Source organism: Cydia strobilella, chromosome 7 (genome assembly GCF_947568885.1).
Source record: "Cydia strobilella chromosome 7, ilCydStro3.1, whole genome shotgun sequence".
NCBI lineage: Eukaryota > Metazoa > Arthropoda > Insecta > Lepidoptera > Tortricidae > Cydia > Cydia strobilella.
Window position 1 is genome coordinate 16,672,150 of NC_086047.1, and position 26,138 is coordinate 16,698,287.

General features: G+C 37.5%; 1 protein-coding gene across 1 annotated transcript in view; it reads left to right on the forward strand.

The window, feature by feature from the left end:
* LOC134742859 (ionotropic receptor 40a) overlaps nucleotides 1-26,138 on the forward strand; it is a 46,758-nt gene that overhangs the window by 16,936 nt on the left and 3,684 nt on the right. Inside the window, exons 7-13 of the mRNA XM_063676045.1 lie at nucleotides 687-780; nucleotides 4,695-4,853; nucleotides 6,638-6,791; nucleotides 7,398-7,630; nucleotides 8,256-8,415; nucleotides 9,204-9,300; nucleotides 23,572-23,722. Coding sequence (XP_063532115.1) covers nucleotides 687-780; nucleotides 4,695-4,853; nucleotides 6,638-6,791; nucleotides 7,398-7,630; nucleotides 8,256-8,415; nucleotides 9,204-9,300; nucleotides 23,572-23,722 — 1,048 coding nt within the window. The remainder of the gene's footprint in view (nucleotides 1-686; nucleotides 781-4,694; nucleotides 4,854-6,637; nucleotides 6,792-7,397; nucleotides 7,631-8,255; nucleotides 8,416-9,203; nucleotides 9,301-23,571; nucleotides 23,723-26,138) is intronic.

Consider the following 26,138-nt stretch of genomic DNA (forward strand, 5'->3'; position numbering starts at 1 on the left):
CTTTACTTACTTTTTTCTACTTTTATACTTCTATGCTGCTATCAGCTATACTCTGATTTGTAATTAGATTCCAAAAAACTAACCTCACTTTTTCTCTTTTCCGTATGTTTTAAGAAACTAAACAAAATATTGTCTTCGGTTACCGCGATAGTTACTCATGAAATAAAACTATGAAAACGGATTATATCGCGTATATTGAATTTATAATACATCCCGACGTTTCGAACGTTTCGTTCGGATGTATTATAAATTCAATATACGCGATATAATCCGTTTTCATAGTTTTAAACTAAACAAAGCTAAAAGGATACATCTATATTTATTTTAAATGCTAGAGTATGCAAAAGGGAAATTTGAGTTTACTTCTTTACATATTTTCCATTATTACGAAAGAAAAAGGATCTGAGAGTTTAGTTTTTTGGAATCTAATTACAAATCAGTGTATATGCTTTTTCGTAGCCTCCAAAATGGGCAGTTTTGCCGCTATTGTAGCAAAAATGCTTCATAGTGGCTTAACGACAATGTCATGATAAGCGCCGCTGTGGGTTAATAAAAGTTTTTTTTTTTAATTATCCTGTATTCGTCTAAGAATCAGGAGGATTACCCGCCTTCAAAAAGAAAATGTTCAACCCGGTAAAAACCGAAGTAAATTTACATTTTTCAAATCAAACGTTCTACTTGTTTAGGTACAAATACTACGACCCACCCGAAAGAAGCCAGGGAACAGGGATTTCTGAGAACGGAACTCTTAAAGGCACACTCGGCCTAATCTGGAAGAGGGTAAGATTCAAAGGGTGCTTCAAATTACGAGTATTTTTACTTGATTTACATTCAATCATCTGATAAGGTTTAGCTACACGAATACAAAGGATACACAAAATAGACTAGGACAATTTGATTTGAAATTCTATTTAAATTATTATTTGTATGTCTTTTCAATTAAAACCACATACTACTCTACAGTCCCTTGAAGCTGTGATCAAACTTCCGCAAAACACGTACCTATATTTCGATACTTTCAAGGGAACCAAAATTTATAGGGTACTTTCCGTTGACCTATGTTAGAACTATGAAATTTGGCAAGACGTCTTACACCGTACTTCCAAGAAAATTGTTTTGATCATGATCTCTTGAGTCATTCATGACTTTTTTTACTAAGACTCCTCTGTCCGTCTGTCTGTCCGTTTGTCTGTCACGAGGCTGTATCTCATGAACCGTGATAGCTAGACTGTTGAAATTTTCACAGATGATGTATTTCTGTTGGCGCTATAACAACAAATACTAAAAACATAATAAAATAAATATTTAAGTGGGGCTCCCATTACAACAAACGTGATTTTTTTGCCGTTTTTTGCGTTATGGTACAGAACGCTTCGCGCGCGAGTCCGCTCGCACTTGGCCGGTTTTTATTAAAGGACGTAAGTACGAGTACCGCTGGTATGACCTTTTGCTTGTATGGCTTTTTCATATATCGTATGAACAAAGATATATGTAACTCCGTATAAGATGAGTAAAGTCTAAGGAAAAAACGTGCCTTGGAAAATCAAGAAAAAAATATGCTCAAACAGAGATGGCGCCACACCTTTGGCCTATGTTCGTGTAGATGGCGACACCGATTGATATTTAACAATTTTAACACATATAAGTGAAACAACATGGGCCAAAGTCATATGGCGTTTTAAAATTAAAAAATCATTTATCCATAGATATATATACATTTATTTTTATTTTTATATATTTTTATTTTTAGTTTTAATCCTGTGTCGAAAGATGGCAGTAAATTTACTGTGACTACAAAATTTACCAAGACAATAACCCTCTATAGACTCTATTCTCTTTGGTATGAAGGTACAGATGTACTCGTACATCGTACTTTTTTCGTTCGTATTTGTCATGCTTATTCAGTCAACCTCAGTACTTTTTGTACCGAGTGACTGAAATAGCAAGACATGTTCGTACGTTTCGTAAGAAAAATAATTGTGCACTACAACTGTACGGAACCCTCCATTATGCGTGGTCCGACACGCACTATGCCGGGTTTTATAATTAGCGTGCCCAACACCTTTGACCTTTATACCTACGCTTTCAACAATTTAATAATAATTTAGGTACAAAACTTTTTCGAAGACTGTAAATTATAAACTCAAATTCGCTCGAACTAATTTAAACCAAGACATAAAATTTAATATTTAATTATTGTACTTTAACACTGTTTTCAGTTCATTTGATAGATCTGTGTAGTATAGACAAGTGACCTTTCCATTTACTTGCAAATATTAATTTAGTTTTCGAGGAAAATGATTTGTGTGACTTGTTACGTCTATGTTTAAAGAAAGAAAGTCTCAATTGGTATATGGTATATGGAAGCAATAGTTAAAATAAGTGAAGACCTGGAAAATATCTCCACTTGGGCAGATAATAACGGTCTACTATTGAATCCACTCAAATCAAAGTTTATGATATTGGGATCCAAGGTGCACATATCTAGGATTTTAAATAATGAGCCAAAGATCAGCATAAGGGGATCACTGATCGAACCCGTAGATGAGGCAAGAAACCTGGGGTTAGTGATGGACAGCCAGCTAAGGTTTGAGAAGCATATAGGAGAATTGGTGAAGTCGTGTTTTTATCGCTTGAAGGTTTTGTACCAAATTCGAAACCTTCTAAGCGAGGAAATACGTAAGTTGCTGTGCGAATCGCTGGTTCTCTCCAAGTTAAACTGCGCAGATATTGTGTATGGGCCACGACTGCTGGAAAAAACTCGCCGTCTTATCCAAAGAGTCCAAAATGCTTGTTTCCGTTTTTGTTGTTCAATCTCGCCGAGAAGTCATATCACACCTTACTTAAACAAAGCGTCCATATTAAACATGTCCTCTCGTAGACACCTACATCTTGCGAGTCTGCTATTTGGCGTTTTGAATGACAAAAAGCCCGAATACCTGTTTACCAAAATTCGTATATCCTCTTTCCATAAACGACACGGTACTCGTTCCACCAGACGATGTCTCCTAGAAGCACATCCTCACAAAACCGTTGCTTTTACAGGCTGCTTTCGGTATCTCGCAACCAGGTGTTGGAACAATATTCCTCCACCTATTCGTGTTATGAAAACTAAGCGTAGTTTCAAATTTAATTTAAAAAAATTCCTTTTAGAGAAGCAAAGTTTGGGAATTCCTCACGGTTACCTGGTTGCTGATTACCGAATTTAGTCTTAGTAATCCTGCTTAAAAATAAAAATAAAGATTTTCTCTAAATCACATTTGACACTACATACATGCTGACCACACTGACACTTCTATGTCACAACTATGTGCAAGCATTAAATGTCTCTATAGTTTAAACTGTGTCACTAGTTATTTATTAATAATTAATTAGGTAAGTACTAACTTTCGACTATTTCATTATTTTCCACTGTTTTTTGTTGACGTGATCAGGTCCTGGCAGAAAATCAGTGCTTTTCCTAATGGGTGAAGCGTAATACTGAGCCAGAACCTTTTTGTTTTACTGCGACGCACACAGGATTTTTATTTGTATAAAACAGTATTTTTATGTATTTTTTCCTTTTCCTCTACATATTATGTAAAAATCGGTGTGACTTATTTGTTGTTGTAATTTTTATTTATTTTCTGGATTGTTCTGTGTACCTATGTCATTTCTGTTTTTGAATATTTTGTGTGTATTGTGGCAAACAAATAAACAGTTTATCTATCTATCTATCTATCTATTACTATTTTTATTCTGAGATTTGCCTACCAATCTTAAAAATTCTATGGAAATATTGTTTACTATAAATTATTGCCATCTCGACTTCAGTTTGTGGTTTTTACAAGCTTTTATTTAACTTGCAATGTATGTATGTATGTATGTAATTGTCGGGCCAATTCGAACAATGATCTAGATATCAACTGGATATGAAACAGAAACAATAATAGAAGTCATGACAAATTTGACATTTGACTCCGAATGTCCTCTTGAACGATCTCTTTCAGATTTGCTTAAGATATTACTTAGACATCCAATTGTAGCGTGAAATGACAATTGGTTTCTCGAATCGAACTGCAAAAGATAACTAGTTAAGAACTAAACTATAACGTATCTATTATATCTCGTATTGTTCACGTATCTAGTAATTATCACGTTGTTCGAATTGACCGGTAAGTTCGTACTAGTCAAATCTTACAAGTTAAATTTGACCCACTTCCCGTACTCAGAAGAAGCTGAAATTTTGCATACGTATGTGAATCGGTTGACAATGCAATATTATGATGAATGGAGCTGATATGATGCTGGAGACAGGAGGTAGCCATAGGAACTTTGTGATAAAACAGCATAACCTAATTTATTGTGTTTGTGATTTTTAGAATTGTCACGATGAGTATTACTCGTATTTGCCTGTGGAAAGAAAAGTACAGTCGGCAATAAAAGCTTGTATCAAAAATGAAATTTTTGCCAAAAACTTATTATACTTTAACATTATGTTGTTGTGCGGTGTTGCGGGTGTCCATGGGCGACGGTAATCGTTTAACATCAGACGATTCGTCTGCTCGTTTGCCTCCTAGGTATAAATAACACATTACCTAAAATTAACAAATTTCATTACCTACAATTAAAATTAAAAAGTGTAAAATATCGTTAATACGATAACCTACACAAACCAAGTAAGAAAGCGCCTTTAAAGTTATTTTTGTTGGCAGAAAGCGGATTTCTTTCTCGGCGACGTCTCAATGACATGGGAAGGTCTGCAAGCCGTGGAATTCTCATTCCTGACCCTGGCAGACTCTGGGGCCTTCCTGACTCATGCACCAGCCAAGCTCAGCGAGACCCTGGCCATCATCAGACCCTTCCAATGGGAGGTAAGGCATCTACATAGGAAAGCTCTTATACTTGAGGCTGGCAGACTCAGGAGCCCCGCTTACCCATGCACCTGCCAAGCTGAGTAAGACCGGAGAGAATTTGTATTCTAATCCTGACTAATTTGGTGGACATTGTTGGGTACATATTGGCAATGTCAAGTAAGGAGTTGGCAATCATAACACTTTTAGAATTTGATTAAAAACGTATACATTAAGGGAAGCTTTGCAAGCAGCGTTGTCGTTCTTAGCCATGGTAGACTCTGCTGTCTTAGCGACCCACGCAGCAGCCAAGCTCAACTAGACCCCTGTCGTCATCAGACCCTTACAATGAGAGGAAAAGTATCATATGTAGGTCAGCAAGTGGTGAAGTTCCCATTTTTCTCCCTAAACTCGGCAAACTTTCTGACACCGGCTCCGACCACGCAGACCATCATCTGATTTTCCGTTTGCATTCCATAAGTACTCATATCCCGGGATGCCGGTATTGATGAAGACAGTTTCGGTATTAATACCGGTATTGGAGAAGTCCGATATCTGGAAGCCCTCTGCTCAAGTACTCTAACCCCAAATAGCACAAATTTTTACAAGCCAAACACATTTTACTAAACAATACAATCCAATCTGAACTCATCAAAAGTACATTCTAGAACATATCAGCTGGATGACTCATACTCATTTGGTTATCAAATTGGTAATCCCCGGGCTACAGACGGACAACGAACTTTAATTGGCTGGATGAATGTTCTATTACATTTCGACTCTAAGGAGACGGTTCAATCGAATTCGGGGTTTATGATTCACCGCCCTGCAACCTAATCGTAATATCTCGGGGCGATTTTCGCAACTTTAAACTTGGTATTATTTAATACTAGCTCGTGTCCGCGACTTTGTCAGCGTGGAATCTATCAATATATCTTCATAACAAATTTCATCCAAATCGAATACAGCAATTTAAGCATGACAGACAGACAGAGCGTCATCATTGCGCTTGTAAATTACGTTGTGATCTGTCAAATTTCCATAAGAAAAAACCTTATTCTGTTTTCAGGGTTTCATTTCGGTTTTCAAAAATCGAGCACAGTTCGAAATTTACAAGCGCAGCTACGCCGAGTTACTTCCGCATATTTATAATACTAGTAGGAATTATAAGAATAAAAAACTTAGTTGGATTATTCATGTTTTCATTCATCTGTTAAAAAAATCTGGCACGCATAACCGTAACAGTCATTTAACAGTAATTGAAAAAAAAGTTTGGGTTTTATAGCGTAAAACAAAGCTAACTACGGGGGCAGGGGGCGTCATAAGTTTATATTTAATGTTACCAACCAACCTAACCAAACTACATTTAATTACCTACCTATTTTTTTTTGGCATGAGAAGATAGCAAATCACAACCTATCTGCCAATCTCATTTGGCATACGATGTATGTATCATAAATTTAATAACATATCAAATGTGACTATGTCAGTTTCCCTACGAGGCTAGTATTTTCCAAGGATAAACCAAATTGAGTCTTGTTTCGGGAATAAACCAAATTAAGACGGTTTGCTCTTGGTGGTTTTCGATTAAAAAAGCTGCCAATAACTGATATCGACAGTGACTTGCACGCGTTTAGATGCACGTTCCAGTTGAATGCGCTAGACGAAATTGAAATGTCACATTGACATGACCTTCTCAGTCTTCTCACGTCTGTTGGGACAATTAGGAGTTTATTTATTAGGACATTATTTCTTCAACTAAGATAAGTTACCTTTATTGTATAATTTTCTAATAATATGTCTAGGTATGGCCTTTGGTGTGTGCAACGCTCCTAGTGACAGGGCCGGCGTTGTGGGCGGTGATCGCAGCGCCATCTCTGTGGCGGAAGGGCCGGAAGAATCAACTGGCGTTGTTTAGCAACTGCTGCTGGTTTACCACGTCTCTGTTCCTCAGACAATGTAAGATACAGATAATCCATTAGCATTTTTCTCATGCCTCTGCTTATGTCTCTGCGCAAGCGCATGGCATGACGCAGTAAGTCTTTTTATTATATAAGGGGGCAAACGAGCAGACAAATCACCTGGACACCACCAGAGGGGTTGCAAGTTCGTTGCGGCCGTTGCGGGCCTTTAAGATGGGAGTACCTACGCTCTTTTCTTAAAGGTTTCTGTTCATATCGATGCCGCGTGGCAGGAATTTTCTGAAGAAATGCACACTTGAGGAATGCCAACCCTCTAAGACTTAGATTCTAATTGATTAAGTTGGCTGGAATGGATGCATCTTCGCGCATCGAATACGATTTTCGGACTTTGACTGTCATTTCTGACTTTTGTATTGCTTTAATGCAATTGGCCCCACATAGACGTTTGGTCCTCAAAACAAACCTCATCGACTGCTACCATTTATAAAAACTTGTCATCTAGCCTATACTGGTACTGACCGGTAACCGGCCGTTTTCCTTATTTTCAAGAGTTAAAAAAATTACTGGCACTATATAAACTCCAGGAATTTTAGATGACTCGTGAGGTCGAGTCCATTGAGGAAATAACTACAACTGCTTTCAGCATCAAGCAAAGAACCTTCCAGCACCCATAAGGCTCGTCTCGTCGCCGTCCTGATATCCTTAGGAGCCACCTACGTCATCGGCGACATGTACTCAGCTAACCTGACAAGTCTGCTCGCCAGGCCTGCGCGAGAGGCGCCGATAGGGACTCTGCAAGCTTTGGAAGATGCGATGAGATACAAGGGATACGAGCTGGTGGTCGAGCGGCATAGCTCTTCTTTAGCTATTTTGCAGGTAGGTAAATCGCTTTTCACCACATCAGCTCGTTAAGGCAGAGAGCCTTTATTCAAAAACGAATGAGAAAGTTTAATTTTATCGACAAGAGTGGCAAACTTAAACCTATCAAAAACATAAATGTGAAATGAGAGAATCAAAAAAATACCTAGGATCGCAAAGCTATTCTTCCCTGTTAAGTAGCGGCTCACAAAATACGAGTACAGTACAGGTACACCTACGTTCCAAATTTCTTTTGAATACATCTTATAGTTTCCGAGTAAACTGGCTGTGGCGAAATACAGACACGACGAAACTTTAGGGTTCTGTTTTTGCCATTTTGCCTACGGAACCCTAAAAATCGAGCCGTGTTAGCGAATTCGACTAACAATCATAATTATTATTATTAATTAATTAATTCATGTAAAACAATTACAAAGTTACATTTAATATTAAGGTAAATGATGTTCACATTCGTGACTTAACTATTATAATATCATTAGGAGAAAAAAAAGAAAGCATGCATTTATTTATGTTAGAATGATTTTATAATTTATATGCAGGAAAAAGGATCCTGAATAATTGGGAACCTCCTATTTTTGAAGACGCGCAACCCGAATAAATTAAAAAATTTCTAACTTTCCAGAATGGTACGGGTGTATACGGACGACTGGCGCGGCTGATGCATCGGCAGCGCGTCCAACGCGTGCGCAGCATAGAAGTCGGCGTGCGGCTGGTACTGGCGCGCCGCCGCGTCGCCGTGCTAGGCGGCCGGGAGACGCTGTACTACGACACAGAGCGCTTCGGTAACTACACAAACCAGACTGCTGTAGATGCGGGCGTGATTATTTCTAGGATTTTGCTAGAAAGGTACGGGCGTATACGGACGGCTGGCGCGGCTGATGCGTCGACAGCGCGTGCGCAGAGTTGAAATCGGCGCGGCACCGTGTCGCCTTACTGGGGGCCTAGCCAAGATGCCAATTGTTTGCACCATAGCCAAGGAAACGATAATATCTCTCTAACACTCTTCCATATTAGTGCGACAGAGACAAGACGCAAACGATTGGCTGGGCTGCCGGGAGACGCTGTACAACGACATCGAGCGAGCGACACACACGGGCGAACGAGACAGAATGACATTATTTACATATCGTTTTGATGTCCAGGTCTAAGTTGGAATTGGTCTCCTTCTCTCCATATCTTCGTACCTGTCACCATTGCCATAACAATCTTAAAAATTACATTAGAAAACCAGTTTGAAAATGTACTTTATATTTAGGACGACATAATTAATACTTGGTATAAGTTTTTAATGCAACTTACGATTGTTAGTATTATTACGCAAAGTCGTAAAAACATAAACTCGTAACTCGTAATTTTAATTTATATTCTCATTCTTGTATATTTGTTGCCTCGGTGCACTTGGTTTCATAAAGACATTTTTATTTAAAACTTATCGAAATAGAATAAGTTAACACACTCAACGAATTGCAAGTTGTTATAATAAATATGAACTAAGCGTCAAAAGTGCAATCCAAACTCGTGCGCAACACGCCCGCAACTTGGCCGCAACTTAGCCGCAACTTTGTTCCAGGCTCCCACAATTTCCACCTGAGTGAGAAACTTTATACGCGCTACTCGGCGATCGCGCTGCAGATAGGGTGCCCGTATCAAGACACGTTTAACCATGTGTGAGTACCTATTATATTATTGCTCTTTGTCTTGCTAGGGTGCTTTTTAGGGTTCCGTAACCCAAAGGGTAAAAACGGGACCCTATTACTAAGACTCCAGGCTGCCCGTCTGTCCGTCTGTCTGTCTGTCACCAGGCTGTATCTCATGAACCGTGATAGCTATAGACAGTTGAAATTTTCACAGATGATGTACTTCTGTTGCCGTTATAACAACAAATATTAAAAAAGTACGGAACCCTCGGTGCGCGAGTCCGACTCGCACTTGGCCGGTTTTTTAGGGTTCCGAACCCAAAGGGTAAAAACGGGACCCTATAACTAAGACTCCTCTGTCCGTCTGTCTGTTTGTCACCAGGCTGTATCTCATGAACCGTGATAGCTAGACAATTAAATTTTCACAGATGATGTATTTAGAATAGAATATAATAGAATAGGAATAATTTATTCGTTAGCACACACAAATAGAAAATTATACAAAACAGAGAAACATAAAAAAGAAAAAGTGCCACGAAATGGTCTCACCTCAGCATGTTGCTGGCGACTTTCAGCGCTGATTTTCCGATGAGACCATCCGGTGAAACAATCACGACAGGTAACAAAAAAAAACAACAAGATTAATATATAACATACAAAAGACAAAGACAGAGATATGTTAAAAATACATATTACAATAAACGGTATTATTACATATTCTTTATTTCTGTTACCGCTATAACAACAAATACTAAAAAGTACGGAACCCTCGGTGAGTCCGCCTCGCACTCCGGTTTTTTATACTCTCCTTTCTGGAGGAATGAGATGCCTTCCCATCCCTTCTTCGGGATTTTTGGCAGTATCTATTCGCAACCCGTAACGACGGGCGGGTCTTTTCAGTGCCCTTCAGTGGGCTGCGGCTTCGGTTGGCCTGGACTGGCCATATATGTGGGTATTATTATTATTATTTGTAATGCAGGCAGGCAGTTTAAACAACTGATAATGCCTGTATCCAGAGTCATAAACCAAGTTCTCAGTGTTGAGTAGAATTTGCTTTGTGCTTATCTAATTTATTCTTAAACTCATTGACACTTTGGGCCGCTACTACATCCCCTGGGAGTTTGTTCCAAGCGTTGACCACTCTGTTGCTAAAGAAGTGTCTATAGTATGAATTTTCTTAAATGATTTTTACTCCGTAATAGATGGATACAGTCTAAGGTAAAAACGTGCCTCGAAAATCACGAAAATTTGATTCTCGATCAGATGGCGCCACTACCTTCGGCCTTTCCTCGTATAAAGGGCGTTGGGCGTTGGGCGTTTTTCAAACTCACTGCACCTTAAACGTATGTATCGATTTGGATGCGGTTTTTCTTATTTGAAAACCGGTTTAACATGAAATGATTCCCAGTGTATTTTATTTTATTGACATTTGTATTTTTGATTTTAATGGTTTTTTATTTTTGACATTTGTATATATAACTATATTTTATTTTTTAATGTGCGATTTTGTTATTTGATTTAGGGTGTTGTGTATTTTTAATTATATTTGTATTGTAATTTTTGACATTGATTGATTGATTGATTGGTTTACTAGAGGTAGGCATGTTTTATCAAAATCGGTTCATACGTTTTATTGCGTTAGGTTTTTTAATTAAATAATTTAATCATAAGGTGTACATTAAGTGTCACTGCCATATTAAAAATTACTTTAAAACTTTGTACGCTACATCATAGGTTATTACAATAAATGATAAATTACATTAATCGATGCTTACTCGTAAATTGCTTAATGTTTAATACATTAAAACGTTTGAGGAAGTACATAAGTCATTTTCATTAATGATGTATTCCAAATGTTATTAAAGTTCGATGGAATTAAGTAATTGAGCGCCATTCATTTAATACGTAAGACGATTTTTGCCAGTTTTAGATCCCTCCCACCCCTATCTCAGAAAAAATAAGAATAGGCCGACCTCCCTCCCATCTGTATTATGTAAGAACCTAAAGTACATTGAAAATGAATACACGTTCGGTTTGTTTTAGTTTTCATTGTTAAAAAAAAAACATTTTTGGAACTTTTATTTGTAGTTACAAAGGTATTGGAGTCCGTCCAAACTAACTCTGCTCCGTAAAACCTCCCAGCTATAGTCCAATACTGCAACTATGGTTCACAAGTAAATAAAATAAATAAAAAAATAAAAAAGCCTTTTATTCTAAGCACTGAGTTTTCCTAGTTACATATACTCGTATTGTATAAAGAAAACATTTTTATTTGAAATTTGTTTTAGGTTTTTTATATATTCTTGTTTTGTGCGTTAGACCCCTTCTGGGTGAAGGCCTCCTCCATCGATTTCCACTTGTCTCTGTCTTGAGCCATTCGGATCCAGTTTTTTCCAGACGTTTTTTTGATGTCTTCGTCCCATCTTGTACATAGTTTGCCGCTACGTCGTTTGCCTAGAGGGCCACCCCATTTTGTGATCTCAGATGTCCATCTGTCATCTTCGAGTCGTGCCACATGACCTGCCCATCGAAATTTCAATTTTTTTGCATAGCACAAAGCATCTATAGTTTTTGTTACACTTCTTATTTTAGTGTGCCGAACTTTCTCAATTTTTTTAATTTTTAGGATGCTGCGTTCCATGGCTCTTTGGCATGTAGTGATTTTGTTTGAGACCTTTTTTGTAAATTTCCAAGTCTGGCAGCCATATGTTAGGCACGGAAGTATGCAGGAGTCCATTATTTTTCTTTTTAATTCAATTGACATATTGCTTTTTAATATTTCTTTGTAGCTCCAGAACTTATTCCAGCTTTGTCGTGATCTTCTTTCTATCTCGAGCTCGTTGTTGTTGCTTTCAAATCCGATTTGCTTGCCGAGATAGATATACTGTTCAACATACTGTACTGGTTCATTTTCCAAGGTGATATTTTTCTTTATGCTGTTTGTCATAATTTTGGTTTTTGATAGGTTGATCTCCAGGCCTACTTTTTTACTAGCTGCTTGGAGTGTTTCCATCATGTATTGTAAATTTGCACTTGTTTCAGCTAATAGGACCAGATCGTCTGCAAATCTTAGGTGTGTAAGGCATCTTCCTCTGACTTTTAAGCCATAATTTTTCCAGTCTAGTGGGCTTATAACTGATTCCAGTACAGAAATAAATAATTTTGGCGATAATGGATCCCCCTGCCTAACTCCTCTTTTTATGGGAAAGCTGCAGCCTGCTGTCTCTAGTTTGATTTTACTTGTGCTTTGTTTATATATGTGTTTTATTATTGCTATATATTCTCTTTCTACTCCTTGGCTTTTCAGTGCTTGCCAGATACTGGAATGTGAGATTGTATCAAATGCTTTTTGGTAATCAATGTAAGCTATGTATAAGGATCTTCGTTTTTCTTGGTACTTTTCGATAACAAGTTCGAGTGTGTGTATATGATCTATTGTAGAGAAGCCTTTTCGGAATCCCGCTTGCTCTACAGGTTGTGTTTCTTCTAGTTGTTTGCTTATTCTGCGGTCTATAATAGATGTGAAGATTTTGTATAAGGTTGATAAGAGGCTTATAGGCCTGTAGTTGCCCATGTCGTTAGGGTCTCCTTTTTTATATAATAATATAATCTCAGATTCTGACCACTGCGAGGGAGTTTCTGCTGTCTCTAGTATTAAGTTGAATAAAAATGCGAGTGGAGTAGCTAATATTTCAATTCCTAATTTTATATCTTCGTTTCTTATGTTGTCACAGCCGGGGCTTTTTTCAGATTTTAGTTTTTTTACAACTTGAATGATCTCATCCTCATCAATTTGTTGTATCTGATTTACTTGATTTAAGCATGATTCCGTTTCAACATTATTGTTTTCTGTGTCTTGAGTAGCACTGTATAGCTTTTTGTAGAAGTTGGTAGCAATAGTAATAATATCTGTGCGGTTTTGTGTTGTTTCACCTGACTGTTTTAAGCCTTCTATCCAGGTTTTATTTGTTTGCAGCTTTTTGTATGCCTTTTTTAAACCCTTGCCTTGATCAAGATAGGATTGGAATGTCTTCAATCTGTAGTTCTTATAATCCGATTTTATATATTTACTGGTGAGTTTATATAGAGCACTGAGTTCATTCTTTTCCGATCTAGATTTTCCTGAAATTTTTTGTAGTTGTTGTCTTCTCTGTATCAGTGCCAAAGTTCTTTCTGTTAAGATGTTATGTTTTGTAGTGGATTTTTTTGGCGATTTTGCTTGTTTTAGACTGTCCTTGATGATGTGTATTAATTTATTATAGTGGGTTTGAACAGATTCTTGACTTTGATTGTTTCCTTGTGTATGTAGATGTTGTTGGAGGTTTGTCTTGTAGGTTTCTATTTCATTGTCAGTATTTAGAGTGTTATTCTGAATATTTGTATATCTGGACCTGTTATTTTTGAGGTTTTTTAACATTATTGTGCCTCGAACCATTCTGTGGTCAGTTGAAAAATTTAAGTTGAGTGTTTCTATATTTGTAAATAATTTCGGTTGATTTGTCATTATATAATCAATTTCATTTTTATATTTGCCATTTGGGGAGCGCCATGTCCACCTGCAATTTGGTTTTTTGTTAAAGAAAGTGTTGATCACCGAGAGCTTGTTTTCAAAAGCAAAGTCTATTAGCAGTTGACCTCTTTCATTTCTTTCTCCGTATCCATATTTCTTGGTTATAATGTGTTCTTCTTGCAGTGGCTTTCCTATTTTAGCGTTAAAGTCTCCCATAACTATTAGATTCTTATAACTGGATTCTATTGCTCTGTCTACATCTTTGTAAAACTTGTTGATTTCATCTTCACTTGCTGATTCTGTGGGAGCATATGCTTGGATAATGCTTATTTTATGTCCTTGAATGTTGAGGTCTAGTAGAGATACTCTTTCTGTGATACCTCTAAAACTTTCCAAGTTTTTCTTTAAAGATTTGTTTATTAAAAAGCCGACTCCATACTTCCCTGGTGTGTTGCCGATGTAGCACAAAATATATTTTTCGTATTCTTCTATCTTATTTCCAAATCTTCTGACCTCTGACATACCAATGACATCATATTTTACTTTTTCTAATGACTCTTCGAGTTCTATTAAACGTTCATATGACAACAGCGTTCTAACATTATATGTTGCTAAGTAGAGCTTGTTTTCTTTTCCTTTCGCTGTGTTGTTTATGTTTGATGGAGGGTTTTGGTCGCCATCCCCACGATGACCAATCGGATTGGGGAGTAGAATATTTTCTGTTGTGGTGTATGCTTGTTGTTGTTTTTCTTGTATTGGTTTCCGTTTCAAGTTAGTTGTCGAGATAGGTGTTTTTTTTCTGAGATTGAATAAGCTCGTTCGCGCATAAGCTGGAATGCGTCCACTTTTGGGATTTTTTTCGTGGAGGTGCTAGGTTGGTCTCTGGGGCTTGGAGTTTCTGAATATCTTCACAAGTTCACAAGTATGCTTCACATATTTGCGCCGTTTGGCGTAGAAACTCTTGGACCGTGGGGGCCTAGCGCAAAAACAATTTTTAAAGAAATTTCCCAGCGCCTTATTGACACCTCAGGCAGTCTCAGGTGACCGGAGGGCTGGCAGCTACCTCGGCCAGAGGATAAGCCTGGCCATCCAAAACGGTAACGCTGCCAGCCTTCTGGGCACCATAACGCATGAAGGTGACCTGGGGAGCATTTTTTATTTATAAGTTTACTTTAAGATTTATTAGGTATAGTTTAGTTTTAATGTTTAGTTTACTTTGACTTATATTACATTGTTGTTATTTTGGTTCACAAGTTCAAATGGAAATTATGTATCAATACCAATGTTCCTTTTGGTTTACTCCGAATTTTTTCCCTTTATAAACATACCATGCCTTAGAACTACAAAAAATACAGTAAAAGACACACCTAAACGAAATAATTACAGTAAATCTTGGACCATACTTGGATGCTTTGGACTATTATATTAGTTGGGAGGTTTTACTGCTCCGAGTTTGATATTATTTGAAAGTTTTCACATCTTTTCGATCTTACGTCAGAACTCTACGAAGAACCCCCCCCCCCCTATAACATCCCCCCCTCTTACTAAACTTAACTTACTTACCTACCCTTTACTTAATCAACACAACAGCCCATTACTGCAGACGCCCATCGCCTAAACTAATATAATTGATACATAATTACCTGTCTACCCCAGTATCGAAGATGCAAGCCCATGACCCCCAAAAATGTAATTTACCTCCGCTTAGATTAAATTAATTGGCCTTAAATAAAACGTTGTAATCGTCTAGATAATGGCAGGACACTACTGCTATGTGTAATAACCCAGAAACTTTTTACATTAGAAGGATAAGAATAGCCCTTACAGAACACAAGTTACCTAAAAAATATCTTAATGAAGACAAATAAAAATTAGAGTAATCAAACTTAAAGGAATCAGGACAGATATATATGTATAGATAAATTTATTATGATGACGCTCGAAAAGATCAGATTAATAAGTAAATTAAAAAGAAAACCTAAGTTGATGAAAATAATAATGATATTTTTATAAAATGGGGTTAAATCCTCCTACCCATCGGAAACATGTTCATAGGTATATATATCTTCTATAACATCTCTCCGACTGAAACGTTCGAGCAAATAAAGCTATAGCCTCAATCTATATATCTTTGGATTGAGTCTCAGGTTCCTTAGAACAAGCTTATTAGAAGTATTAGTAGTGTCTTAACACTTTTGTAAGTACTAAAGTTTTAGTACTGCAAAATCTAAAATAAGGAACACTTGGTCCCTTGTATAATAATAAATCGTGGGATTTTACATGCTTTAGCTTTATTATCTATCATCGGGATGAAGGTCTGTTTCAAAAACCTAGTTTTGCACTATCAAAGAAAGCGAGCTCCTTAAGGACACTCAAAATTGGACCTTTATCATACGGTCATCTTTTAATTCTAATCAAAATATCTCCTTAGAGTACAATTTCATCAAATGGCAAGTCCATAGACTCTAATACCATCAAATATTATAAAGATGAATAAGGCCTTAGCCTAAAAGAAGTTATTCAGAATTCTGAACTATAAATTCAATTCGCTCGCAGTGATTCCACATTCAAAGTATAGTAGAACACCACAAGACCTTGCGTTTCACTTAGTCGTTGCTTGAATTGCCCATAATTCTGAACATCTTTACATCTATTCAGTTTGATTTAATAGTTGGAATTATAGATTCCATTACTTGCCATTATCAAGCAATTGTACTAACTATAAGGTACATTCAGCAGCTGTAAATTCTAATTACACAAATCTTTCAGTGATGGTCAACAAAACCCTACCAACCGTAATTGGCCTATGCTTGGAGAGTCATGACCCTTTTTGATCACTTAGAATTTGAATAATTCCTTATAGTAATTAAATTGTTTAGAAAAAAATACTAATTTATTTAAATCAATCATTTCTAAAGTAATTATGTAATTATTATCATCTAAAATAAAACATTTCCCATTCATTAATTTTAATCAATATAAAATTCCAGAATTCTACAATCTATCGGTAACTGTAAAAATATCAAATTGGACTTTCAGAAGCTACATAGACTCTGTTATTTGTTTAAATTTCAGAATCTAGAAGCTACACCCATCATGCGAAAATTATTGCTACGGGATGAACATATACTTGTAAATTTAAATAAATAATAACAGATAATATTAATAAATATTTCATAAATATCTAAATTATAGAGTTAAAATTTTATAAAAATGTTTTACAGAGTTTTTGCTATGGATTATGTTTTCTTATCGCTGATTTAAGTTTTAGACTGAAAAACAGAATAATGACTAGATTAAATTAGATCCTATAGATCTTCCTGAAAATTTACATAAACACATAAAATGACCTGTGGAATAAACACATAATGTCCTGAAAATTTACACAGTCAATCACACTGTAATGAAAAAACCACTTACCAAGGCTCGAGCTTTTCTTTCTTCATACTTTAAAATTTACAGACTGCCCTACACAAACTATGGCATCTGCCTTACTCACTTCGACACAAATACACTCACAAACCTAAATCACTGAAAAACTTATGGGCTTGGTTGGCACGATTAACGTTTTAACCCACAAGATGTTCAATGCCATCAAAATTTGTTTAGTACACACACATGCAATAAGGAATTATTGGATCTATAAACTGAAACTCTCAGGTCTAGTTACTCAATAAAATTAATTATTAACTATTATCAAACAATTTAAAACTATTAGATATTTATTTTTAAGATTTAAATATAATTGAATTTACTTGATTTTATCTAATTGTAATGAAAGTTGACTATTTATTTTGTTACTTGACTCCTATCAGTCCTATCTTAGTAAATAACATGATTCCGCTCACCACCCCGACGATCTCGTTCTATGTCTCCCCTACTACTGCTCTATACTGCTGCTGTTTCTTATTGCTCGTTCCACCACTACTTTTGTGAACTTTAAACCGCGCTCTATGCCACCGACGAACTGGTGGAGCCTCTTCCGAAGAAATAGGTAATCTCGAACTACCAGGTATCCCGAACCTAGGTCAAGGGTTAAGCTCATGCACGGGCAGAGGTTCACCTTACACGTCTGAATTTCCGAAATTGAATGATCCCACCTACAACCATCCTCCTCTATTTATAGTAAAATATTTGACCAAATAACTTTTTCCCTCCGCTTAAACGAAATTCACCCTTATTTTTATCAAGTTAGGACTTTCCCTATCTGATTGTTGTTATTCGCTAGTTTAAAAAGTTCCGCAACTTTAGTTTAATGTGCAACAATGTACACTTTCGTCAGTATTGTCATACACAAATTTCCAATTTCCCGATAAAATTCCCGTTTTGTTAATATATATATTCTGAACTTTGTTTCTGATAGAAAAGGAATTTTAGTAATAAGAAACATATACACTGTTTTGTAGAGAGATAATAATAAAAATACCCAATTATTTGAGGACAATTCATACAAATCAGCTATCAATCATGCATTTAGAGTTTGAATTTAGTGTTTTAATAATAATTCTACCTTCCGTTATCCACTTATCTAAGCCTCGTCTATATTAATTTTATGAAACTACTTGTGTTATGTTCTGAAATATTTTATCATTATTATCATCATCCCTGTTGCGAACTTAGCATAGTTCTGGCAATAATCCGTTCATGAGTGTTGTCAAATTTCCATATATAGATATTCTCTTCATTAAATAATCATCTCCCCAAAACTTGATAAATTTTCCCGACTTGTCCGGTAAACCCCCGTCATATGGCCACCCAATTCGCATTAACCTGGATTTCTTGGAATTTTTGCCCGGTGCGTCGACCAAATTCACATTTCTTTTTAAAACAATTTATTATTTCTTATTTCTTGGAATTCTGTAATGTTGTTGATTTTTATCGTATTGTTACCATGCTGGCTTGTCTATATATCTTAAAGGGTATTTATGTTTGCAATGTTATTTACTGTATGTTGTTGATCTTTCCTAGATATTAAAGCAAAGTTATCTATTTAATTGCAGTTCTCTTAATCATAATGAAATGTTTAATATACACGTATACTTAAATAAGCCTAATATGTAAATTATATCTACTATCTGTACTAGAGCACATGCGATCGGTTACATTACACCCCGCCCCCCATTGTAAGAAAAAATAAGACATGTTTGACCCCCCTCCCCCTAAATCGTCTTACGTAATAAATGAATGGTGCCTAATGATTCCTATATAACAACACTTTTGTCCATTGAATGTTATTGGATTTTAAGTATATTATTACAGACTTCAAAAATATTTTGAGAGCGTTACACGGGCTTCTTAGTAAAAAAAATTCAGGAATCGAAACGAAAACTTCATGAGTACTAATATCACTATGAATACAAAAGGCCGGATAAATAATATAAGAAAAGATAATAATGGAATACATAAAGTGATTTATTCTCTAAGACCACTGTTTATCTTCGAGCATCTTTTTGGAGTGTTTAGATTTCGGATCAATAATGACGCTTTGATCACTACTGACTGGAGAATCAAAGGAATTGGATTATTTTTGGCGATGATTTTTACTAGCATTTGTGGATCATTTCTTCTCAGCTGCAAGCCTATAACAGAAGTTAGAACAATACCTTCATTAATTGGGATTTTAGCATATTCTAGCTCGGTTGTATGTTTCATATTGTATATTGCAGTTGTAGTAATTCATTTGTTATTCAGAAACGCTGTCAACGTTCGTATTATCTTAAATTTTGCGGAAATGGACTCAAGATTAAACCTCACTGTGAAGGAAAACTTTTACAGATCGGCAAGGAACTATAATTACACCATTATTTTTGCAGCACTCGCCATAAATTCGGTATACATGGTATTGTACTCCTTGAGTAGAAATACCAGTACAAATTTTATTCATTTTTATACGGTCGGCAGTATATACACTTTGCATGACGTTGAAATATTGTTTGTTTGTGTTTTGGTTCACATGCTTAAAGTCCGACTGGTTATACTGAATAACAGTCTCGATAGACTTGTCAGAGAAAATGAAAAAAATCATAATGTATTCGCTACGACAATTCGCCAGAATAAAATGGATACAAAACTGAATGAACTATCGCAGGTTTACGACGTTATCGGAGAGACGAGCCGCTTGATAAACAACCTTTACAACTTTCAAATCTTCATAGCGTTAATATGTACGTTCATTTACGTACTGAGTTCTATTTGGGAGCTTTTGTATTCTTTAAAAAAAGAGATGATTGTTGTCGACTTGATATTGTCCATTGGTTGGAGTGGTATCAAGTTATTTTACTTGCTGGCATTGTCGCTTGTTTGCGACGGCTTGTTGGCGGTGCGGGACGACACGAAGGTGCTGGTGAATGAGCTGGTGATGGACTACAACCTGCCGCCGAAAGCGCGCGCGCAGGCCAAGTCGTTCACTCAGCTGATCGACGCGCGCCCGCTGACCTTTCACGTTTACGATGTGTTCACTGTCGATATCACATTGATGCTAAAGTTCATAAGCGTTTCCACTACGTACTTAATTATCATTATACAAATTTCAAATATTGTTTGAATGATAGGATAGTCAAATGATGATTGAGTATTTGCACAAATTTGATATAATGCACCGCGACTTTGGAACTTTGCAGTTTTACGTTATGTACTTTGAATAAAGTTTATTTAAGGGTTTCTTCTAGTTTTATTTGTTCCTTTTTTAGAAAACTGATAAGAAAGTTGCATTTTATTTGCTTGAGGCAAAGTAATCCAAATTTTGAGTTGTTTTTTTATGTTTGGTGGTAGAATTGACTTATAAATGATGATTTTGAATGTGAAGTATTTAATAAAATTCATTGTTAAGTCGATTTGCTTTGATTTTGTTTGTTATTTTAAAGTTAGTATTGTCCTTGTGTTGGTGTGGTGAAAAATTTCGTTCTTCACTCGGTAGCAAGTTTTGTTTAACCCTCGTGCCTTGAAACCCATGAACGCCCATGATTCCGTTTTGCGGACCACTCGCTACGCTCGTGGTTCAATTTTGGAATGTTTCGCTTGCTCGAGTATCAATATTAGCACGAGAGGTTAAACAACAGCTTTGCCCCCTTGTAAAGCAAAAAACTATTAATCCATTGGTCAAAACTAGTTCTCTCCCAAAATCCACAATAGAATGTGTCTCTCATTTACAGGTACATATGTTTTACCTACCTAATGTGTTTTTACTTATTTAATTTTATTATAGACGTTCCTACATACTAGCTTGAGTACACTCATTTGCTTAATTGGGGTATACCTACCCAATACCCATCACTAATATGGCGACGAAGAGTGACAATAAAACCAAAACAAAAAATCGGCCAAGTGCGAGTCGGACTCGCGCACGAAGGGTTCCGTACCATTACGCAAAAAACGGTAAAACAGTCACGTTTGTTGTATGGGAGCCCCACTTAAATATTTATTTTATTCTGTTTTTTTTTATTTTTTTTTATGAAATAGGAGGCAAACGAGCAGACGGATCACCTGATGGTAAGCGATTACCGCCGCCCATGGACACCCACAACACCAGACGGGTTGTAAGTGCGTTGCCGGCCTTTAAGATGGGACTACGCTCTTTTCTTGAAGGTTTGAAGGTCATATCGGTCCGCAAATACCGCAGGCGACAGTTCATTCCACAGTTTAGCTGTGCTGTTTATAGTATTTGTTGTTATAGCGGCAACAAAAATACATCATCTGTGAAAATTTCAACGGACAGCGGAGTCTTAGTAATAGGGTCTCGTTTTTACCCTTTGGGTACGGAACCCTAGGAACAAGTGTAATATACAATAGGTAAAAATTGTAGGTCGGTTACTCCATAATAATACTTATGTCTGCGATCTTATCGCCTGTTTTATACTATACGTAGTAATACATAGTATAAAACAGTCGCTTTCCGCTATCTGACCGTCTGTCCCTATGTATGCTGAGATCTTTAATACTATGCAACGGATTTTGATGCGGTTTTTTTTTAATAGATAGTGATTCAAGAGGAAGGTTATGTACATATGTATAATTTCTAAAGGTTTTGTGTAAATTAACTGAACTACCCGTGCGGAGCCGGGGCGGGTCGCTAGTTGTATATAAAATGTAGCAAAAGATAGACTGTCTGCGGTAAGAGAAATAGTCGTGGAATGTGGAATGTCATCATCATTCGCTTGCCCTTGTCCCATTCACTTGGGGAAGGCTCAGCATGTCTTTTTCCTCCATACCTACCTCTCTGTCACCCATCATCTCATCATTCACTTGCGTTCGTTTCATATCGTCTCTCTCACACAGTCCATCCACCTTTTCCTCGGTTCTCCTCTCCTCGTACCTCCCTCCACATTCATTCTTAATATCTTTCTCGTCACATGACATTCATCCCTCCGCATCGCATGCCCGTACACGCTAGGCGATTTGGAATGTATGGGAACCAATACATTCTGTGACTTCTCTTTCCGCGCAGACTTTAGCAATTATAGACGCATCCGCAGAAAACAAATAGTAGAATACTAGTAGAGTAAAGGACAAAAATTTCTAATAATGATACTATTGGCACCGTGTGCCTTGAGGATCTGCCATCTAGTGGCTTGAATCGGAAACATAAAGTGTACCAATGTACAGTGTTTAACTATACTTGCTTTGTGTATTGACTTCACGTCAAAGCAAGTGGTGCCCTCTAGCGCTCACGAACGTTTTCTTATGCATTGTAGGTTCTGCCATCTTGTGGGCTACATTGGAAGCTCACACTTGACATTTTCACTTCGCGCCAATAAACAGGGGGCTGCCCCCTGCAGTACAAACTCGATGGGTAGAGTGACAGGTGTCATCTCCATATAATTTATAACCTAAAAAAGTGCCAAATCTCGCAAAAATTGAATTCAAATGACACCTGTCACCTGTCAGCATGGTTATGCTCCTCCATGGTTATGGAGTTTGAAAAATACTACCTATAGGTCCATTTCGATTCGATAATTGTTAAGAGGAAAGGAGACGGCCGCTTCTCCATACAAACATAGTCTCCATTTTCCTCTCTAGATATTGAGATTATGGAAAATATTTTTACATAATTTGATGTATATTCATCATCATCATCATCATCATCATGTCAGCCGATAGACGTCCACTGCTGGACATAGGCCTCCCCCAAGGCTCGCCACTTCGACCGATCTTGTGCCGTCGCATCCACCGATTGATTACTTACTTACTTACTTACTGCTGTGGCGCGACGACCCGAAGTGGATCGGGGCCTCCGACACCAAAGACCGCCATGCTACTCTGTCCAAAGCCGTCCAAAGATCTGGTGTCCGAGCCGAACATCATCGGCGAAACGTAAGCCGCCAGGCTCCGATGGCTAGGGCACGTAGTCCGGATGGGGGAAGATCGCGCAGTCTTGAGGGCGTACTCTGGAGTACCAAGTGGCCGAAGATCGATTGATTGATGTATGTTAACCAAAGCTAAACACTTTTGTCTTTTTGCACAGCTAAGTACTTTTGTCTTTTTCCGATTTTTTTTGATTATTATAAAAATTTGGAGCGAAAAACAGGTTTCATACAAATTTTTAAATGCTCCTAATTCTTATTATAATTAAAAATTCGAATAAAATCAATCGTAGGGGCATAGCTGTGGTTGATACACTTACAATAAATCGTGTCAAAACGTGGTCAAAACATTTTCAATAATGTTAATATCCAGAGAGGAAAATGAGGACTACGTTTGTATGTAAACGTGATTACGCACGGGTCCTCCACTTTAGTCTTAACACCCCAAACGTCATTAGCTGTGCAAAATATAATAACAGGGGATATTTTCAGCATAATGTCCCTATTTGAAGCCGGCATCATAGCTAAGATGACCATGGACGAGTACAAGAACCTGCCGGAACACTCCCGAAGGTCCGACCCGGTCAGCGAGTCCGATCAGGACAGCTCGGAACTCAAGGACTCTACTGGTACTACGTCACAGGTAAAGGTAGTCTTTACCACCATCGGCAGGCGAGGCTCACTTCGCGAGTTACATGCGGCCCACACCAATTTTCCGCTACGGAACGGACGCCTGTTCGCGCTGGCGTCATCTTGCGATCAAATCTGTCGTAATAGACGCGTTTTGTTAGAGTGAACCTTCTGTACCTAGTACTATTATTTATTCTGTGCCATCGGCTTCTAAAGTAAGTACGCTAAGCGCGAAGTATTTAGTACATTCACACGCCATTTCCTATCTCTATCGCACGCGCATAATTTTTTTTTTTTTATGAAATAGGAGGCAAACGAACAGACGGATCACCTGATGGAAAGCGATTACCGCCGCCCATGGACACCCGCAACACCAGAGGGGTTGTAAGTGCGTTGCCGGCCTTTAAGATGGGAATACGCTCTTTTCTTGAAGGTTTGAAGGTCATATCGGTCCGGAAATACCGCAGGCGACAGTTCATTCCACAGGAAGTTTCTAGAGAAACGCACAGTTGAGGACTGCCAACCATCTAAGTGGAGAGGATGGTAATGTTGTCGCGTAGGGCGATGGCGAAAAGAAGCTGCAGGGATTAATCCGAACAATTCCTCGGAGCACTCCCCGTTATACACGCGATAGAAAATGCAGAGCGAGGCCACATCTCTACGCAGCGCCAAGGAGTCAAGCCGTTCCGAAATACGCTGGCAGTCGACAATTCGAGTCGCTCTTCGCTGGATGCGGTCCAGATGGAGAAGCTGGTATTGGGGTGCCCCTGCCTATAGATGAGAACAGTATTTTTTTTTTTTTTTTATTTATTTATTCACTTTAAATATTCATACAACTTTTGCCAGTATGCCACTATTGTAAACCTCTTTGGTTTATGTAATAGTTGGCGAGTTCGCGCGGTCCGATCCGCGTTTGCTTAATACTATTAGGTATATAATTATATTATACTATTATATATATATAAAACTAATCTATACACATCAAATCTCTGCATCTATTTTATACATTACTCTAGACTTAGGTAGTATTTTTTTAGTCTTGGCATACATCTGCCGTGGTTTTCAACAATGTTAATGAGATCATACAGTACATTTTTAGGTAAGGTGTTTAGTATACATGGGAGTAGAAAGTCAGTTACTCTTTTACCGTATACCTATACATTGTTACTTTTTGGAGTTGTATATGCAGGTAGATAATCTAAGGTACGCAAATTACTGGAGCGAGTATTTTTATCTAATGATGGTATAATTTCACACTCCTCTGTAACTAAGGACAAGCAAAACCTATCAAAAACGTTAATAACTTTGCAATGTTTAAATAGACCCTTTTTATCATTTTTATACTTTCCTTTAATTTTATTTGGTACAATTGTTTTTAAAAGTGCTGATTGTAGGTTATAGATTTGTTTCAAGTAGGTTTTGAATGTCCGCCCGTAGCTTGTGATACCATAACATATAATTGAGTCGGCGAGTGATAAGTATAGCATACGTAGTGTATTATATGGGAGTTTGTATTTAAGCAATGATAAGTTGGCCATGACGGATCTAAGTTTTGAACATATGTGATCTATGCGTGGTCCCCAATTGAAGTTATTATCTATAACTAGGCCTAGATAGGTGTGGTGTTTGACAGGTTCAAGTGTTTCGCATTTGCAGTTATTGCTAGGGTTGTGTTTAAGCAGTGATGTGCATGTGCTATGATGTTAGGGACCCGTATTTCTCTAGTGTACGGTGATCGTATGTGGATAACTTTAGTTTTTTTAGCGTTTATTGTAAGGCCTACGTCATGAGCCCATTTGCATAGTAAGTCGAAGTTATTTTGCATGGTTTTTTGGTTTATTCCATGTGTGGGCGAACCTGCGCTTTATACAGCTGTAGGCGGTGGGCCGGCGTGAAATACTGTCTCGATCTGTTGAGCACACCGAGCTTTTTTGAGGCTAATTTGGCCTTACCCTCTAAATGGCCGCGGAACTGGACTTCACTCGAAATGTCGACGCCGAGGATTCCGATACTGGCTGCGGCAGTCAGGGGAGTGTTCTCAAAACGAGGTGATACGACAAACTCTAACTTTTTTGCGGTAAACGCGCAAACCTGTGTCTTGGCAGGGTTAAAACGGACTAAGTTTAGTCGACCCCATTCAGAGATTTCTTTTAGGGAAGTCTCAATTTCAGACACAAGTTTGTTCCGGCTCTCGATGACGTTTTCCCGAGAGATATTGGTGCGGCCGGTGTAAGAGGCATCACCCGTACTATCATCAGCATAACAATGAATTCCGCTGATTTGCAGCATGTCATTGATATGCAAAAGGAATAGCGTGGGTGATAGCACACAGCCTTGGGGGACACCAGCATTCACAGACATGGAGTCTGAGCATTCACTGTCAACTACGACCTTTATGCTTCTGTCTGCTAGAAAGCTACTGACCCATA